The following is a 19,962-nucleotide window of genomic DNA, read 5'->3' as shown; positions in this document are numbered from 1 at the left end:
CAAGAACTTGTGTTTGACTAAAGCATCTTCCAGGAAGGCACCAGCCTGGCTCTGAAGCCACCAAGAGATGGAGGATCTGCCCCTGCTCTGACAGTAACGTTCTCTGTTGGACACAGAGTGAGCAGATGCAGCTTAACTGCTGGTTTAGATCAAATAAAAGCAGTAGTGAAATCTGCAGAGAGTTGTGGAGATGATAAAACGTCTGGAGAAAGTGATGTCCAGCTCTGCCTCTGGCCAGACTGGGCGAGGCCAGGGGGCAGACCGACCGGGACCCGAGAAACACTGCTCACCCATCGGCCAGTCTGAAAGGATTAGAGGATAGATTGGGGCTAGTCCACAAACCAGAGGGAGCCAGAAGCCTTCCCCTACTCGGGGCTGGGTGCGACTGACACCCTGGGACAACCAGGCAGACGCCCAGAGCAGTGCAATCGATGGCAACTGGCTAACGAGTGACCTCAAAGGACAAGTAAACGATGCTCATGGTCAGGCTCCTTTGAGCAGGCCCCGTGTGACTGAGGTCTCCAGGAGCCGGAGCAGACTCAGCTGCGTGGAGCAGGCGTGCTGGGCCTGCTCCCCGGCGTGTTCTCTGCACCCCACAGGTAGGTAGAGGGGGCAGGCCCCAGTGTGCCATGGGGCGAGCTAATGCTATTCGCTCCCCTTCTCTTGCAGGTTTCACAGCATGTGGTGACATCAAGGCAGGCCGTAAATGCACAACTGCAAATCGAACCGGAGTTCACCGCGCACAAGCGACAGCAGACCTGCCTGGGGCTAGAAAAGCAACAAGGGATTTGCTCTCCCCCAGCACTAGGTACAGGGGCAGGGCTGGGGCCGCTCTGCGTCCAGCTAGCCAGGAGAGAGCCCTGCACTGCGCGGGGTGGGGGGAGGCGGCGCCGGAACCGGCTCCAGCAGGGCAGTGGGACAGGGACTCGCTGCTGTTATGCCTGTCGGTGCCCATTGCTCTGGGATATTGTTGATATTGCAACAAACGTGTGGTCACCTGGGCCTTTCCGTGTCGCAGTGCTGCACAGCAGGCTCTTGTGGGACATCCCAGCGAGGGGGGCAGGGGCAGAACTCCGTCCCTGCTTCCCCAGAGGCATAAGCCCCTCCCACCGGAGCTAAAGGAGAATCACCGTTAGTACAGGGCCTAGGACACACAGCAGAGGCAGAGGGGATGCAGACACACTAGCCAGTTCATTACAGCGTGTTGGGAGCCTTGGCCTAGCTCCAGGGAGCGTGTAGAACATCCCAGGCAGGAGCCAAAAGCAGAGGCCCCAGGAGCTCTGTCCCACTACAAACACCTGCTGGGGAAGACGAATCCTGCAGACAGCGCCCCCCCCCCCGCAGGAACCCCAGATCTGCCCCCCCCGCGTTTATTCAGTGTGTGTTTTGCAGACTGGGCGGAAGCCACCTTGTGCAGACAGTTTGTTGCCCCGGATGTAAAGCGAGAGGGAGCTGGTGCACCCAGCCCAGGCCCATGGGCTGCTCAGGGCCGTTGCGAGCCCAAGGAAGTGCCGGGCAGCCGGCCAAGCCAGGCCGAGGCTTCCAGAGGAAACGGTTCATTAGCGGAAGGCTGAGTGTAGCGAGCAGAGGCGCCGGCTCCCAGGGCTCTCACTTGTCCCCAGCGTGAAACAGCCCAGAGGCTGAGCCGGGCCAGGCTCCTGGCAGTCACAGGGTTAACTCCCTCCGGAGCCAGGCAGGTGGCGAGGGTGTGGCAAGGAGCCTGGAGCTGCGGGATAATGAGAGAGAGGGCAGAGAGCTTAGCCCTGGCCGGGCGCTGAGGGGACAGCCAAGCCTCCAAAGCACACGGTGGACTTTTGTGCTGGCTGGCCAGGCCTTTGCGCTGGGCTCAGCTGCTGCCCTGGCCTGGGTGTCACACAGCCATGCCCGGGGAAGGGCTGCACGGTCCCCATTTGGGCACCCACTAGGAGCCTGCCCCCTTCCGTGCAGCGAAGGCCACTCCTCCTCCTCCAGCATCACTGGCTGAGCTGGTGGCTCTGGCGGGTCCCAGTTCCCTTTACGGTCAGTTTCTCAGCGTGATTCCCAGAGCGAATGTGCCAGTGACTGGGCTGGAATCTGCTATTGCTGTGACCATCTCTCCGCCTCGGGGCTGCTAGGAGAGGGGTCCCGGCTCTGTCCCCTCGAGGTGACTCCATGGAGCCGGCCCTCGGCCTCAGCGTTATTGGCTGCCAGCGATGGGAGCTGTAGTAGGGCCAGGGACGGACAGAGAAGCCGAGGGTGGCAGAGTTCCCTTCAGCTCCCTGATTCCACACTCAGAGCCCATGGCAGCTGGGTGCTGAAGTGCAGCCCGGGGCGTTCTCCTGCCAGTATGTGTGTGTGTGTGTCTGTGTGTGTGTGAGACAGGAAGCCAATTCCCAGCTCTACACCCGGCGGCACAGTTGGCCTGAGCCTGCCTCAAGCCCTGGAGCAGGTGGAGAAATCCTGCCACTTAGAGACCAGGGAATGGCTCCATCTGGTGAGCACAGGCAGAAACGCTGACCCGGCTTCTCCCTTCCAGGGCCCTGGGATCTGGGCGCTTGTGGCCGGGACTGAGGCCTCCCTTCAAAAGACGAGACTCCAGGGCTTGTCAGCGCAGAGGGGGCCGCGGGGGATGTGGTGAACAGTCACGGTGGAGCCCGCTGGAAACGGGGCCTCCAGACAGTGCAATTTCACAAAGCTCCCTTTACGGCGGTACGACTGGTACGTGTATTAGACAAACGATGTCCAAAAACTGCAGTGTGAATTTGCCGGGTGCCCATCCCAAAGCCAGGGGCGTACGGGGCTGGCATTGCAGGCTGTGATGAGGAGAGCTGGGGGTGGCTTGCACCCACTCAGCAGTGTCTGGCAATAGCGAGCTCTCTTGTGGGCCCAGAAAACCCCATGGCGGGGGGGCGGTGTCTGTGCAGCCTCCCCCCTCTGCTGCTCATTAGGTCTGGGAGTGGTGCTGCTGTGCCAGCCATCTCAGTGATAATCACCTGGTCCTGCTCACGGCCATTCTCCGGCTCGGCTCGGCGCCTGCTGCGTCACCTGACAATTAGCGAGGGCTTGGCGCCTAGTGGCCAGGAAGTTCTGCTTCTAGCTTCTCACCATGACTCATCGCGCCCGTGACACACGGAACTGTCTCAGGTGTCAGATTTGTTAACAGGAACAATACAGCCAAACAGACCAGAAGGGGGAACGGTCCCTCTACAAGAACAACTGCAATGTAGGAACAATCACAGGGCGCTGTGTGATGCCCCTGCCCAGCCCCTGGTCTGGGAGCGCCTGGCTTCTAGCAGGTCCCACAGAAACTCCTGCACCAGCTGGTTTATAGATGGTGCCCAGCCGGGATGGTGGGAGGTTGCCTCTACTCGCTCCCTAGCGGGCTTGGGAGGTGAGCGACTGGGGCTCCCCAGGGGGCAGGGCACCGGCCCTTAGAAAGGAAGTCCAGTTCCCCAGCCCGCCCATGGATGCAGGGTCTCTGCCAGGCAGGGACAGAGACTGCCTCCTGCAGATGCCACTCGTGGGGAGAGTGCCAGCTGCAGATAGGTGTGAAGGGGGCTGATGGCAGCTCCACCCTTTTGTAGAAGGTCAAGATTTTAATTGGCCGGTTGGCAGCCAGTCAGGAATGACTGACAGGATTTCACAGGGAAAACCAGAAAGGGGGGAGCACTTTGGGTTCCACGGGTGGGGGTGGGGTGGCATCGGGACTGGCTGGCTCCCTCGCGCGGCTGGGCAGACAAGCCCACTGCTGGAAGGTGTTAGCCCAAGCTAGCCCAGCAGAGCAGCGCTGCCCTAGGGGCTTGGGCACAAAGGACGAGGGACGTAGAAGGCTATATCTCTAGGGGAGCACTGGGCATGGGGGTGGCTTTGCTGTGAGTCCTCAGTGTCCTGCCACCTCCCCGAGTGACTCACCTCCAGCCCCCAGAGCCGGACTCAGAGCGTGCTGCGTTTCCAGGGGCTGCTCCAGACCCTTGGCCACATAGCCGGGGCAGCTCACGAGGCTCCTCCGAGCCTGTTTTCGTCCCTTGGGACTATCCCAGCCCCAGTGACAGGACCAGGGAGGCCGAGGCCCCCTGCTCTGAGGGCAAAGGGGTGAAAGACAAGACCCTCACTCAGAGCCACCCAGTGGCCGTTATTCGTTACCCTTTCAGGGCACAAGGACTGTGTCCGGTCCTGAAGGCCTTAGCAGGGCATGATCCCCGTCCCCGAAACCTGCCAGTCCTGCTGCCCCTCAAGTAAGAGGCAGCAGGACAATGCCCCTGAGACAGAACAGACCATGCGAATCTCTGACCCCAGGCTGAGAACGGTTGGCAGGGAAGTCAGCCCCCAGGAGAATGGCAGGCGAGGGGTCAGTGGCACAGGGCCACCCACGCTGCCGCAGAGAGAGTATCAAGGAACGGCCAGGCCCACAGGCCAGGAAATCCCCACAGCGAGGTCAGTGCGAGAGCCACGAACTCCCCTGGGATTGTAGCCAACAGGTTTGACCAAGGCAGGAGCCCTGGCAGACTTGGCCGTTGTTCTCCTAGCTCAGTGTGGGAGAGCGAAGTCTCCTCGTTTCATCTCAGAGCTTAACGTCCTTCGCCAGAGAGGATTTACAGATCCCACTACAGATGCTGCCAGAAGCCCATGGCCACCAGCCAGGGGGGAACTCACAGAAACTGCTCCAGAAACACCGGCCCCCAGGGAGCTGCAGAAGACTCTTCATTAGCAGTAGCAGCTACTAGGCCTGTCCGTGGGCCACTGGTGAGGGACCTGCTTTGGCAGCAGGGCTGACATATTCCATCCCGGAGAAGGCAGTGGTGACTCAGGCTCATTAGCCTGTACATCACAGGGCTCTGCTAGCCAATTTCGGAAGCCACAGATTCAGATCTCCCTGACATGGAGACCTCAGAAACCAACCAGGCTTATGATAAAAAAACCAGGTGAAAGAATATTTAGATGAGTTAGATGCACTTAAGATGGTGGGTGCCAATGACATTCATCCCAGGGTACTTAAGGGAGTAGCTGAAGCACTCCTGGAATGATCTTCGGGAACTCGGGGAGGACGGGGGAGGGCCCAGAGGACTGGGGAAGGGCAGACACAGCCCCATCTGTAAAAAGGGGAACAAGGAGGACCCAGGGAATTATAGATCAGTCAGCCTAACTTCAATACCTGGAAAGTTGCTGGAACAAAGTATGAGACAGTCGGTTTGTCAGCACCCGGCGGCTAATGGGGTTAGAAGGCGCAGCCAGCATGGGTTTGTCAGGAACAAATCATGGCAAACAACCTCACTTCCTCCTTTGACAGGGTCACTGGCCCGGTGGCTGGGGGGAGCAGTAGACGTGATGTATCTGGATGTCAGTAAGGCTTTTGGTACAGTCCCACGTGACATTCTCCTAAGCAAACTAGGGCACTGGGGTCTAGATGAAATTCCTATCCAATGGGTGCGCAACTGGCTGATGACCAGGTTCACTGTCACCCAGGGAGGACGTATAAAACCTTCCAAACCTGGTCCCTAACTGTTATTCTTCAAGAGGTGTAGCACATCACTCCACTCTCTGCATGGGCTCGCCCTGAGCACAGTTGTCAGAGATTTTCCCTGAGCGGTACACATGGGGGCACGTCGAGTACCTTCTGCTGCCGCGCACCACTCTGTGCAGGTATAAAGAGAAGCCGCCCCCAGCCCCCCTCGGTTCCGTCTTGCTGGAAAACTTGGGTGCAAGGGGCAGGAGAGCGGGTGGTGGAACAGACGTGCAACACATCTCAAAGAACAACAGTTATGGAACAGCTAAGGAACCGTTTTTCTCCTTGGAGTGATGGCACATGCGCATTCCACAAATCAGGAGGTGAGATGGGAGTCTAGCTGAACAACGACTGAAAGGTAACTTGCTCAAAACTGGCATCGTCTCTAGGATCACAGAAATGTAGGACTGGAAAGGCTCTTGATAGGTCATCTAGTCCAGTCCCCTGCCTGAGTGGGGGCTCAATATTATCTAGTCCATCCTGACAGGTGTTTATCTAACCTGCTCTTCACAGCCTCCAAGGATGGAGATTCCACAACCTCCCCAGGTAATTTATTCCAGAGCTTAACCACCCTGACAGTTAGGAACTTTTTCCTACTGTCCAACCTAAACCTCCCTTGCTGCAATTTAAGTCCCTTGCTTCTTGTCCTGTCCTCAGTGGATAAGAACAATTCATAACCCTCCCCTTTATAAACAGCCTTTTATGGACTTGAAGACTGTTATCATGTCCCCCCCAGTCTTCTCTTCTCCATGCTAAATAAACTGGGATGCTGTGTATAAAAGGTCACTTTTCTTATATCACTGTTGTTACCACTTCTACACCATTTCCATAAATCTTATACAAAGTATCTCATGTCCGGTGTCAATGGAAACATTATCTATCATGTACCATTATCCTGGTTAAATCCATGTATCAGCTTTGTATCGGAAGTTAGGACTATGGGCTGTGTCTTTGTAGCTTAAACCCATGTTGTATTCCTGGGTGACACCCACCAGGTGCACTGACAGCAGGGCCAAACAGCTGTGTGTGGATGTCCCATCAAGGACACTCATCTCTCACAATGGGCGGCTTGAGTGGAGCCCAGCACTGCCCCGATAAATCATCTCCTCGGAACTGGGGAAAGGACCGACTTCTCAGAGCTGATCAAGAGTCGCAGGGCCTTGAAAGTTGACTGGAGCAGAGTTACACTGGACAGTACTTGAAGCCTGGAATGGCCTTGTGACGTTGCAGTCTATATAGTTTTATAAAAATATGCTAATGAGTGAATGTCGTCACTGGAATATGCTTCATGCAAAAGGTCGCTTGTAAGGTACCATTACAAAGCTTATAGTCTATTGAGTGTGATCATCCTATTTGTATAAATGTACCACTCTTGTATCTGAAACTAGAAATATGAAATAGAACTCTGGGGGCCTATTGTAATTATGCAAAGTGGGGGCCATTAATGGTGGTTTGGAATCTTGATGACTCCCATTAACCTGGACCATTGTGTGCAGATGGGTGTGTTTTACCTGTAAGTCTTCCTGTATACGTGTGTGCTGGCAAATGGGTAATGAAGTCTTGCAGTGACGTGATCATGTCACCTGAACTGAAATCCACTTTAACCTGGTGTCTTTCCATTGAGAAGGAGGGGGTGGGAAGCCAGAGAGGGACAAAGGATTCCCACCTTAAGCAAAAGATATATAAAGGGGTGGAACAGAACAAAAGGAGGAGAAGAGCCATCATGAAGAATCCCCTAGCTACCACCTGAGCTGGAACAAGAGCTGTACCAGGGGAAGGAATTGTGCCCAGGCCTGGAAGGTGTCCAGTCCAGTCTGAGGAAAAAACTTACTGAAGCACCTCTGAGGGTGAGATTATCTGTATTTAGTTTGATTAGACATAGATTTGCGCATTTTATTTTATTTTGCTTCGTGACTTACTTTGTTCTGTCTGTTACTACTTGGAACCACTTAAATCCTACTTTCTGTATCTAATAAAATCACTTTTTACTTATTAATTAACTCAGAGTATGTGTTAATACCTGGGGGGGCAAACAGCTGTGCATATCTCTCGATCAGTGATATAGAGGGCGAACAATTGATGAGTTTACCTTTATACAGGGTAAAACGGATTTATTTGGGTTTAGACCCCATTGGGAGTTGGGCATCTGAGTGTTAAAGATGAGAACACTTCTGGGAGCTTCTTTCGGGTAAACCTGCAGCTTTGGGGCAAGTAATTCAGACCCTGGGTCTTTGTTGGAGCAGACGGGCGTGTCTGACTCAGCAAGACAGGGTGCTGGGGTCCCGAGCTGGCAGGGAAAGCAGGGGCAGAAGTAGTCTTGGCACATCGTGTGGCAGCTCCCAAGGGGGGTTCTGTGATCCAACCGGTCACAGGCCTCTCACAAGCCAGTCGGCCAGATAGGGACAGACTTGACCCCTAACTTTCTCAGGAAGGCAGCTACCAACACCATTCATTTTGTAGAGCCCCAGGGAGCTGCTGACAGGCCGAAAAGCAGCACCATGAACTGGGAATGAGATTGGTTTGCCAAGAATATCAGATACACCCTGTGGCCTTGATAAAGGAACATACTTCCATGGGACAGTTTAAGTTGAGGATGGCATACCAGTCTCCGGGATCCAGGGAGGGGGCAATGGTAGCCAGCGTGACCAGGTGAAACCTTCGTCTCTTTTAGATACCTGTTGAGCTGACATAGGTCTAAAGTTGGCCTGAGATCTCCCTTTGCTTTCGGGATAAGGAAGTAGCAGGAATACAACCCCATCCCTCTGACACTGTGGGACCTATTCTATGGCTCCCACCCAGAGTGGACACTGGGGCCACTCCAGGAGGTCCAAAGAAGAAGGGGAAGAAACACATTGAAGGGTGTATCCCACTTCCACACTCCCTTAGACCCTTTGGTCTGACGCAGTTTGGGACCAAGCACCGAGGAGGACTGGCCTGGCATCTCAGCTGACCCATCAAAATGGCTGCTTAGTCCCCCGGTGGGCCTACGTAGACCAAGAGCTGCTGCAGAAGAAGAAGGGGTCAGCCTGTGCCTTTAACTCCTACTCTCCTGCCTTGATAGGTCCTGGCGAGGACAAACAGAACAAAGCAGATTACTAAGCGAATGAAATCAAACACACAAACTAAGCTAGTTTCACTAAAGAAATTGGTTACAAATAGTATTTCTCCCCCTAGATATTGTTGCAGGCCATTCGCAGAGTTTCTGTGGTTCAGAGTTCCAGTTATATTCCTTTTCAGACTGGACCCCGGTCTCAGTCTCGACTCCCCCCTTGCCTTCCCTTTTGCAGTCTTTCTTTTGGGGCCGACAGGCCATGGAGAGGAGGAGGAGTCCCGTTTGCCTTCCTCCCCACCCTTCAATAGGATTTACATAAGGCCGGAATCTTTTGTTTCCCAAACTTGACCCCCCCTTCCCTTCCAGTGGAAAGTTACAAGAGGTCCCAGGTAATGTTTAGTATCAGGTGACAAGACCACCTGACTGTAGGATCACAGCGTCCATGAGTCAGGGGCAATATGGAGTGTCCACAGGAAAGCCAAGCTTTTCACAGTCCATTGTCCTCGCTGATGGGCCATCCGCCCCGTCTGGCTTTTCCATTGTTGTATCTGAAGTGTTGGCAGGGGGCGTCACCCAAAGTAACAATATAGATACATAGTCAATAGTCCTAACTTCAGAGACAGAAATGATACAGGCACACAAATAAGATAATCACATTCAGTAAATCATAACCTTTCCAATGATATCTCACAGGAGCCATCTTGCATAAAGTACATCTCCGTTATGTCGTATTCATCTCATAAGCATGTTTTCATAAGGAATATGGAATAACACGTCACAGGGGTGGCGAAACACACTCTGGGCTGGGCGACGTAAGAGTCTGAAGAAGAAGAATCATCATCTTGTGATGTGAGTCATTCTTCCGCTCTACTCTGCTCTGGTTAGGCCTCAGCTGGAGTATTGTGTCCAGTTCTGGGCACCGCATTTCAAGAAAGATGTGGAGAAATTGGAAAGGGTCCAGAGAAGAGCAACAAGAATGATTAAAGGTCTCGAGAACATGACCTATGAAGGAAGGCTGAAAGAATTGGGTTTGTTTAGTTTGGAAAAGAGAAGACTGAGAGGGGACATGATAGCAGTTTTCAGGTATCTAAAAGGGTGTCATAAGGAGGAGGGAGAAAACTTGTTCACCTTAGTCTCTGAGGATAGAACAAGAAGCAATGGGCTTAAACTGCAGCAAGGGAGGTCTAGGTTGGACATTAGGAAAAAGTTCCTAACTGTCAGGGTGGTTAAACACGGGAATAAATTGCCTAGGGAGGTTGTGGAATCTCCATCTCTGGAGATATTTAAGAGTAGGTTAGATAAATGTCTATCGGGGATGGTCTAGACAGTATTTGGTCCTGCCATGCAGGCAGGGGACTGGACTCGATGACCTCTCGAGGTCCCTTCCAGTCCTAGAATCTATGAATCTATGAATCTCGCGACCATGGAGGGGCCAAACCCATCAGTGCTGGAGACTGGTTCCAAGAGTCTGGGGAATAATGAAGAGAAGCCATCACTGATGGTGGATTGCTCTGGGAGGCTGGAGGATGACATGGTACCGGGGGCTGCACTGAGGGGGTTGGTGCTGTGCGTTCTACTGGTACCATTGCAGGAATCTCCTGCCCCACTGGGGACACCAGAACCGATAAGCTCAACAAATCCCCGGCTACTGCATATGCCTCTGGCATGGAGGGTCCCGGAATAGTCTCTGACTAATGCACAAGAGATGAAGCCAGTGCCCCAGACAATGAAGGTGCCGCTTTGGGCCCTGGTCTGACAGTGCCTGCCCTGGTGCTGGAGTCAATGGTGCTGTCTTACCTGATGAGCGAGTGCAGGAGTACTTAGATTTTGCCTGCACTCTACTCGACCCTTCGTCCCTTTGCTTGGTAGATTTAGGGGTGGTGATCTGCCTCTCCTGGCAGCATCCTTGGAAGCCTTATGTTCCTTCTTGGGCACCAGCAAGGGTGAGCAGTGCCGGGACTTAGCCAGTATTGGAGGCGCACTTCTCACACAGTCCGAAGTGCTCAGTACCCCCGTGACTGAAGATGGTCTCACGAGCAGCCTCCAACAAAGGAAACTTCGGCCTGGCCCCTCTCTTGTTCTTGGTCCTCAGCTTGAAGTCCATACAAATCTGGCACTGATCCCTAATGTGAGACTCACCTAGACACATTAGAAAACTAGAGCGTGGGTTGCTCACAGGTTTAGAGCATGAAAGGCAGAGCTTGAAGCCTGGTGACCCAGGTGTTCCTTGGTACCGACAAACAGAACCCCAGAACTGGGGAACCGAAAAACTAACTTCTACTAAATAAAAACATATCTGTTACAACTAACACCAAAAAAGGAGTCTATGAACAGGTAACTCTGCATCTGGATGCTGAGAAAACTTGCTGAAGGAAGATAAACAGATTCCAACAACCATAACGGGTGGTAAGGAGGAAGTGAGGGGGCCAGGGATGGTGTAACTGGGCGCACTCACCTCTTGTGAGCGCCCCCTTGGCCGAGTGCATGTGCCTGCACATTCTCTCTCTCTCTGTTTGTCCCTGCTCCGGGATAGAGCAGTGCCCCAGGGCTCCCTCCCTGGAGACAATGTCTTCGCCCTCTTGGGGCTTCCTGGCCACAGCTCTCCAGCTGGGCCACTACAGTTCAGTTCCCCCTCTGGGGTGCCTCACTGTCAGGCCACTTCCCCCAGGAGGTTGGGGGGACCCGGGCCCGCCCACTATTCTGGGTCCCAGCCCAGAGACCCTGTAGATAGCAGCTGTTTGCTGTTATCTAAGTCATGCTGCTGCTCTAATTCCCTGGGCCGTCTTCACCTGTACCTCAGGGCCTTGTCCTCATGGAGTCCCTGCAACCAGCTCAGGGCTCCTTCTCGCTCTCCCTGGCTTCTGGCCGCCCTGCCCTGTCCGGGGTCCTGTAGCTCTGTCAGCCAGACACACCCCATCCATGCTTCTTCAGCTCCAGCAAGGAACTGGACTCCCTCTGGCCCTGCAGCTCTTTTTATACTAGGCTGCTGGGCCTTGATTGGCTGTGTCCCACACAGCCACTCTAGGCAGCTTGGAGGACTCTCTCCACTGCCCTTTTTTGGGGCAGGGTGTGGCAGGGCCACGAGGCCTCCAGCAGGGGGCCTCAGAGGGTCTGGTATACCCCGTCACAGATGGTTTCGCCCTTTATACCTGCAGGCAGTGGCATGTGGCAGCAAAGGGTGCTCAAGCCGCCCCCGACGAGTGCTGCTGAGAGAAAAATTTCCCACCACTGTGCTGGAGGTGAGCACACGCCAAGAGTGGAATGCACATGTGTAGTCACTCAACGAAGAACTAGTGGGGCCTCCTAGGGGTTAGTCCTGGGTCTGGCACTAGTCAATATTTTGGAGAGGATGCAGACGATCCCAAGCTGGGAGAGGTCACAAGCACTTTGGAGGCAGGATCAGAATCCAAAGCGACCTTGACAATTGGAGAACTGGTCTGAAATCAACAAGACGAATTCAATAGAGACAAGTGCAAAGTACCACACTTAGGGAGGCAAACTCAGATGCACAAGTACAAACTGGCTCGGTGGCAGCGCTGCTGGACAGGATCTGGGGGTTACAGTGGATCACAAACCGAATGAGAGTCAGCAGTGTGTTGCAGCTGTGAAAAAGGCGAATCTCATTCTGAGATGTATGAACAGGAGCATCGTATGTCAGACATGGGAGGTCACTGTCCCGCACTACCCCGCACTGGTGAGGCCTCAGCTGGAGTCCTGTGTCCAGTTCTGGGTGCTGCACTTTAGGAAGATGAGGACAAACTGAAGAGAGTCCAGAGACGAGTTACAAAAACCATCAAAACTTTAGAAAACCTGACCTCTGGGCAAAGGCTAAAAAACCTGGGCATGGTTAGTCTTAAGGAAAGAAGACTGCGGGGGGACCTGATAACAGGCTTCAGATACACTGCGGGCTGTTCTAAAGAGGGCGGGGATCAGTTGTTCTCTGTGCCCACTGGAGGTAGGACAAGCAGCAATGGGCTTAACCTGCAGCCAGGGAAATGGAGGTTAGATATCAGGGAAACCTTTCTAGCTCTCAGGGTAGTTACGCTCGGGAACAGCGGCAAAGAGTCCTGCGGCACCTCATAGACTAACAGACGTATTGGCGCATGAGCTTTCCTGGGTGAAGACCCACGTCGTCAGACGCATGCTCTGGAACAGGCTTCCAAGGGGGCTGTGGACTCCCCATTGCTGTAGGATTTTAAGAACAGGCTGGACAAAGCCCTGTCAGGGATAGTCCAGGTTTACTTGGCCCTGTCACAGCACAGGGGGCTGGACCTGGTGACCTCTCGAGGTCCCTTCCAGCCTGTCCCCTGGGCCATCTCTCCTCCCCGGCTCCAAAGCATGCTGTGCCCGGTCAGCTCTTCCAAGGAGCTGTATTTCTTTACACAGGGGTTATCAAACAAACAGATCACTGGCTTCGCTCAATCCGCGGCCCCAGGCTTCAGGGCAGCCCCTCCCAGGGGTCCCTGGCCCTCCAGTTCCCAGCAGGCCCCAGCCTCAGCCAGCTCTGCTCCCTTCCTGGAGCGACAGCTGCAGGGCTGTTCCCCGAGCCCTTGGCCCCCTGCTCCAGGGACTCACCACAGGAGCTAGCTTCACTCCAGCGTGGCTTTCCCTCTCCAGGGCTCAGCCTGTCTCAGTTCTTCCTTCCCAGCTGCTCTGAGCAGCCCTTTATGGGTTCTGGGGCAGCCCAGCCCTCTTTAATTGGCTGGACTGGGCTCCCCTGCTCTAGTCCAGGGGCGCTGGGCTCAGTCTAGCCACAGGGACCAGTTACATGTCGATGATTCTGCACCAGCGGCTGAGCAGCCTGAAGGAATCACGCACCTGTTCCCTTGAACCACATGCACCCGTCCTGGCCACAAAAGTGAGACAAGAACCGGCCTGAGGGAGGCGCTTTAGGGACTTCCTGGACACATTTGTCCATCCATGCGTCAAGTTACCGGAGAATCAGCAATAACTAGACACTTGCTGTCAGTGCCAGGCCCGGTGGGTACTCAACCTACCTCCTGTGAGCGTTGAACCAGCCATGGCCGGACAATCCTGCTGCTGTTCCGTCTCCGAGAAGGGTCCAGAAGCCAGGCCCAGCCCTTGAGAAGCTCCTCACCCCTGGAGCGAGAGGGAGAGAAAGGCAATAGTAACATCCCAGTGGCTGAGCGAGACGTTTCTTCCTCCGTGTTTCCCTTTATTCCCGTTACAGGGACCCCTGCACAGGCCCCGTGGGATCTGCTGACTCCAGAGCTGCCCTCCCGCCGTGTGTGGCAAGGTGGGTGAGCGAACAGCTGCTGCTGGGGAGAGAGACCAGCGTTCCAGCTTGCCCAGGGCTCTCGTTAGCTCTGCAGACGAGCTCTGGGTGACTCGACAGCGTGTCTCTCTCACCAGCAGAAGCTGGTCCCCTCCTCTGCCCTGTCTCTCTAATATCCTGGGACCCACCCGGCTACAGCACCGTGTCACCGTACCGCTCACCGCCACAAGAGGGTGCTCCAGCCCCGTGCAAGGAACCATGGCCCTTGCCCCCCTCCTCCAGAGGCACGGCGGTGGGGACTCCTCAGTCCCCCTGGTGCTCCCCGCCCAGCAGGACTTCAGGCCTCAGTCACACACACCAGGGGAGGCTGCTGATGCTGACTACTGGGCCATTGGGTCCTGGGAGGACACCGCCGAACCTACGGCACTGCCCAGCCTTTGGGCAGCACCCAGAGCCTGCCCCACCTGCCTTACCTCAGGCAGGAATAACACCTCCCTATCACAGGCCGCGTCTCCATAGTCACGGCACGCTGAGGGAATCGCTGTGCAAACACGGCCGAGCCCTGCCCACCTCGCATGGCCAAGAAGGCCCCAGGCTTGTAGCAACCTGGGTATGTTTGTTACTCTCCTGCCCTGCCTTGGTCACCTCGTGCAGCTCCTCTCGGGCAGAGCGCGTCGGTGCTCAGGGGAGCAGAGGCCTTTCGCTGGCCTGTTGCACGGGGTGAGCTGTGGCCCGGGTGACAGCACAGTCTGCAGTCATTGCCTGTCACTACCTGTGTTGTGCGGCTGGGCTGGGCGATCTGCACAGACCGGGCTCTGGAAATGGGATCTCCCTGGTGTGACGGGCGAATAAACTAGACAAGGAGCATGTCAGCACCTCCTTCGCAGGGCTGCCAATGACGCCCTGTCCCATGCAATCCCCAGTGCCCAGCTGTGAGGGGCATCCCGGTGCGCACGGTGCTGATGGCACTGCCCGGGGGGCGGGGGAGGGGAGTCCAAGTCCCTTGCCAGTGCTCTGTGGTTTGTTCCCATCCCCATAGCGTGTAAGAAGGAGCCTGGGAGCCTGACGCCGCTGCTGAACACTGCAGAGAAGGGGGAATTCGACTGCTCCCCCCAGAAGGATCTAGCTCCAGTGCTGAGAACTGGGAGAGGTGCTGGCCACGTGACAAAGTCCTTTCCACCCGGTGGCTGGGCGGCGGCCACCATGTGAGATGAGTTTGGGGGGTGTCTCGGTCTCATAGCTAGCGGGCAGCTGTGTCACAACTGGCACCAGCTGCCCCCTTAGTGAGTGCCAGAGTGGCCGAGGCGTGAATGGGCTCCAGAGACAGGACGACCTCGCTCCTAGGGCCAGGGCTCGGGAACAGCTAGAGCGTGGGGTGTGCTGCACCAGCACCTTGCTGAAGATGCTGTAGTTCTCCAGAATCTCATCCAGCCTCTAGCTGGTGGCGTTGCGAAGAGAACCTCCTACCCTGGTGCAGTGCCGGTGCTCCCAGGCACTGCCAGCGTCCTGAGACTGAACAACGAATCAGTGATCATTAAACTGAACCTCTCAGCGCTCAGCACGGCCGCAGCTTCTCCTGTCACTCCAGAAAGGACCTTTCGTTGGGAACTGAGGGGCAGGTCTGGAGCCCTTAGCTGTGAGGGAAGCCCTGAAGCAAGCAGAATCCAGGGACCCTGCCACATGCACAGAGCAGACGGGTCCAATGGCTGAATTTAGGCCCTGAACTCAGAGAGCCGCCGAAGTGTGCAGCTCCCCCAGCCCCTGCGAGTGTATCGGGGCCCTGTGTTTCTGGCTTCTCCGGACGTTGTTTAGCCATAGTAATGACGAAAAACAGAATAACAAAAGCCCCAGCAGATCATGCCAGGCCAGGTCGAACCAGCAGGGATTCTGCAACGGGAAAGTCGCATCTCTCTAATCTCTTATAATTGCTTGAACATGCCAATAAAGCCGTGAATAAAGGTGATTCCGGTGACATAATCTACTGAGACTTCCAAAAGGCCTTCAACCAGGTCTGGCAGAAGAAGCTACTAAAGAAGCTAGGTTGTCATGGGGTGAGAGGCAAAGTATGGTCACAGATCAAAAACCGGCCAGGAGACAGAGCAAAGAGTAGGACTACATGGTCGATGTTCAGCATGGCCAAAGGGTAACAGCGGGAGCCACCAGGTTGTTGAATAATATATGTATTAACATTCTGGAAAGCGGGCGGTGGGGGCGCGAGATAGCAACGTTTGCTGATGACACAAAGTTCTTTAGGTTAGTCAGGACCAGAGAGGAACTTCAGAGCGAACTAACCAAGCCAGGGCCACGGGCAGTGTGATGACACGTGAAATGTCATGTCAACACATGCACAATGGAAGGAAAAACAAACTCCTTGGACACCTCCCGGGGGGGTTAAATGAACGGTATCCTCTCGGGAAAGGGACCTGGCTGTCACTGCAGACAGAGCAATCTGGACGGCTGCTCAGTGTAGGGCTCATCTGAACAACACGTGGCTTAACCTGGCAAATTCAAGATCAAACATCTAGGGACGAAGCATGTAGGTCATGCTTATAAGATGGGAGGGGGCTGTACCCTGGGCAGCGGAGACTCTGAAAAGCACCAAGGGGTCACAGAACAAGCAGCTGAACGCATGCTGCCAGTGCAGTGCTGGGGCTGTGATGGCAAACGCGATGCTTGGATTGAGAAGCCGGGGCACACCCCGTTGGGGGCAGGGAGGTGCTATTATCTCCGTGTACGGCATTAGTGAGGCCTTTACTGGATCCTGCGTCCAGTTCTGGGCTCCTCGCTGTAAGAGGCATTGGAAAATTGGGAAGGGTTCTGAAAAGAGGCTCGGAGGGCTGCCCTAGAGGAGAGACTAAAGAAGCTCAGTCTGTTTAGTGTGTCCAAGAGAAGGTCCAGAGGAGACGCGAGTACAGTCTGTCCGTACCTACGTGGCAGAGAGATTCGGCGAGTGGAGGGCTCTTTAAGCTAGCAGAAAAAGGATAAAGATGCAGTGGCTGGACAATTCAGACTAGAAGTAAGCTGCACATTTTACCAGCGAGGGTAATTAAGCATCAGAACAACCTAGCGAAGGAGGTGGTGGATTCTCCGACGTCTCTGCTCTAGCTCAACCAGAAGGTCTGGGTTGGATGAAGGAATCCTGACGAGGGTCCCTGGCCTGTGTGATGCAGGAGGGCTCAGACTAGATGACCATGGTGGTCCGTTCTGCCTTAACATCACTGACTCTACGAATGTGCGGCTGGTGTCAAAAAAGCAAAGGGTGTTGGGATGCCCAAGGAATGGGAGGGGAAATATTCTAATGCCTTGGTGTAAATCGCTGGTGTGGTCTCGTCTGGACACTGTGTGGCACTGCTCACCCTGTCTCACAGCTCCAGGGGTCCCAGGGGAGGGTGACGAGAACCACCAAGGGCTCGGAAAACCTCTCCTGTGAAGAGAGATTCAAAAGACTGAGCCAGTTCCCTTAGAGAGGAGATGGAGAAGAGGGGACGTGACAGACGTCTATAAAATACTGACTGGTTGAGAGAAGGGAGAGAAGGAGTGTCTGTTCTCCCGTCTCATAGAACAAGAACAAGGGGACAATGGATGAAATTGAAAGGTGGGAAATTCAAAACTGATCAAACAAAAACCTTTTTCATATTGTCTAATTAGCCGGTGGAACTCACTGCCACAGGAAGTCACTGAGGCCAAGAATTTAACAAAATTAAAAAAGGGACTGGACATTTCTCTGGATACCAGGACCCTCCGGGGTTGTTAGAACAGAGTGTGGCAGGGCTCTGGTCCCTCCGGCTTCAGCCGATCTCGAACTATTAGAGACCAGGGTGAGACCTAATGTGTGGGGGTGGGTGAGGGGCAGATCATCCCACCTCTGCTGCAGCATCTGGGGCTGGGCACTGTCCCAGAGGAGACGGAGCTCGAAGGACCTGAGGTCTGATCCCTCCGGTGATGCCTGCGTTCCTGTGCCCCTGAGATCAGCGCTCTGCAGAGAAGCGAAGCTCGGCGCTGCACCGGGGCCAGCACGAGACCCCCGGGCAGTGGCAGGGAGGAGCCAGGCCCAGTGACTGGTTTGTTTGGTGTAACCAAGGCCCTGTGAGGCCCTCGTTGTGTGTTGCAGGGAGCTGTAACCCAGAGACAGCTCAGCAAAGGGCAGCGTGACGAGCAGCGCCCTGCACAGCCACCCCACCACAGCTGTTACTAACAACAAACCCTCCCTCCCAGATACTATAAAAGGCGCAGCTCAGAGCAACTCCGTTCCCAGCCTTCGTCCTCCGAGCCCGTTGCTGTCGGATCGAAGAACCTCTGCAGCATGGTGAGGCCCCCCGGGCGAGTAGGGGGCAGTCCCGGGCTAGGGAGGGGCAGCTCCCTGGTTCCTGTGGTGCCCTGGGAGGGTTTAGACGGAAGAGAGCTGTACGGGGGGATTGGTCCCGGCTCCTAAAGCTCCAGGTGAGCAGTGTGGGCAGGAGCATGCAGAACAGCCACAGAGCAGGGCAGGCTCCAGAGCTCAGAGGCGTCACCGGGAGGGACGGCGCTTGGTGGGTGTTAGTCCAGCGGCTGTTGCTGGCTGGGAGGGGGAAGGCACCAATTCAGGAGTGGGCAAAGGAGACAGACCAAGCTGGGGCCGCGCAGGCTGGAATGAGGCTGAGACGCAGGCGAGCGGGGCCATGTGGAGGGGAGGCAGCCGGCCTGTGGCCTCAGCCAGGGAAGGGAGGAGAGCAGGGGGAGAGGGGCCAGAGAGGAGGTAGCCTGGGGAGTGGGGAGATGCAGGGAGGCCGGAGAGGTGACGGGGCTGGATCTGTGCGGATGGTGGCAAGGGGGAATTGTAGGGGAACGCAGCGGGAGAGGCCAGATGTGGGGCGAGCGTGAGGAATGAAGTCCCTGAGCCAGGCCGAGAGGCAGGACGGCAGAGGATGGAGAGGAAAGATGAGCCTGGGCTGAAGCTAGCGACTTGGAGGAAGCAGCACCAGGACCGAGGAGAGGCCAATGAACAACACTGAGCAGGTTTTCTGAGGCACAAGCAGCTGGCCAATCTTTCCCTGCCCCCACTTCCCCCCCCCGAGCCCAGTTTGAGGGGGGCGGGGATGGCGGGTGGCTTTCCCCGGTCTCGGGATCCCTCGAACCCAGAGACTGTCTGTAGTGAAGGGCTGCAGGTCCTGTCCTAGGACGACATGCCCCACAGACAGCAGCTGGGCCCCCTGCCCCACCACGGTTCCTTGTTCTTCGCCCCCAGCGCGAGTGCATTTCCGTCCACGTCGGCCAGGCCGGCGTGCAGATCGGCAATGCCTGCTGGGAGCTGTACTGCCTGGAGCACGGCATCCAGCCCGACGGGCAGATGCCCAGCGACAAGACCATCGGGGGAGGGGACGACTCCTTCAACACCTTCTTCAGTGAGACGGGTGCCGGGAAGCACGTCCCCAGGGCCGTCTTCGTGGACCTGGAACCCACCGTGATCGGTGAGTGCTGCACGCCGGGGGAGGGATGGGGCTGGGGGCCTAGTGATCCCTGTGCGAGCACGGCCTGCCTCGGAGTTTGCATGCACCGTTCACAATCCGCTGAGCCATGCAGCCCCTCTGGCCTGGGTGTGAGAGGCTCTGGTTCCTTGGGCCACCCTCTGGAATCACATGGCCCAGAGCAGGTGTATGAGCCCTCTGTGGGGCCGGCAGGGACAACACACATCTAGGGCAGGAACATCAGGGGCTGTGGGCAGGTCAGTGTCACAGGAACAGCTGCTGGGAACAAAGCTACGTGAGCCCTTCATCTCTCACTCGCTAACCCATGCAGCCCTGCTCAGGTGGGCACCGAGGTCCCTCCGGGAGGGGCGGGCGCTAACCGGGCTGTACTGTGAATTCCAGACGAGGTTCGGACTGGCACTTACCGCCAGCTCTTCCACCCAGAGCAGCTCATCACCGGCAAGGAAGATGCTGCCAATAACTATGCCCGCGGGCACTACACCATCGGCAAGGAGATCATCGACCTGGTGCTGGACAGGATCCGGAAGCTGGTAAAGACGCTAGGGCAGGCAGGGTTCTGGGAAGCTCTTGGATTCCCGGTGGAGATAATGCCAAGCGGTGGTTGGATGGTGAGGGCAGGAGCGGCGCCAGGGTTTTTGCCGCCCTAGGTGGCAGCGCTCCTCCTCAGAGCATTCAGCGGCGGGGGTCCTTCCGCTCCGCGTCTTCAGGGCACTTTGGCGGCGGGTCC

At 55.9% G+C, this 19,962-nt stretch overlaps 1 protein-coding gene across 1 annotated transcript; it reads left to right on the top strand.

Moving 5' to 3' along the window:
* Positions 1-18,014: 18,014 nt before the first annotated feature.
* Positions 18,015-19,765, top strand: LOC112123843 (tubulin alpha chain-like; the record flags this gene model as incomplete). Its single annotated transcript, XM_024222419.2, has 3 exons — positions 18,015-18,076; positions 18,995-19,217; positions 19,617-19,765. Coding segments are annotated over exons 1-3 (375 nt in total), but the record flags the coding sequence as incomplete, so codon positions are not given.
* Between the last annotated feature and the right edge of the window lie 197 nt (positions 19,766-19,962).

This window comes from Terrapene carolina, unplaced genomic scaffold, assembly GCF_002925995.2.
Source record: "Terrapene carolina triunguis isolate 2854851 unplaced genomic scaffold, T_m_triunguis-2.0 Scaffold33648, whole genome shotgun sequence".
NCBI lineage: Eukaryota > Metazoa > Chordata > Testudines > Emydidae > Terrapene > Terrapene triunguis.
The sequence above is the reverse complement of the archived record's forward strand: the minus strand, read 5'-3'. Positions and strand labels throughout refer to the sequence as shown.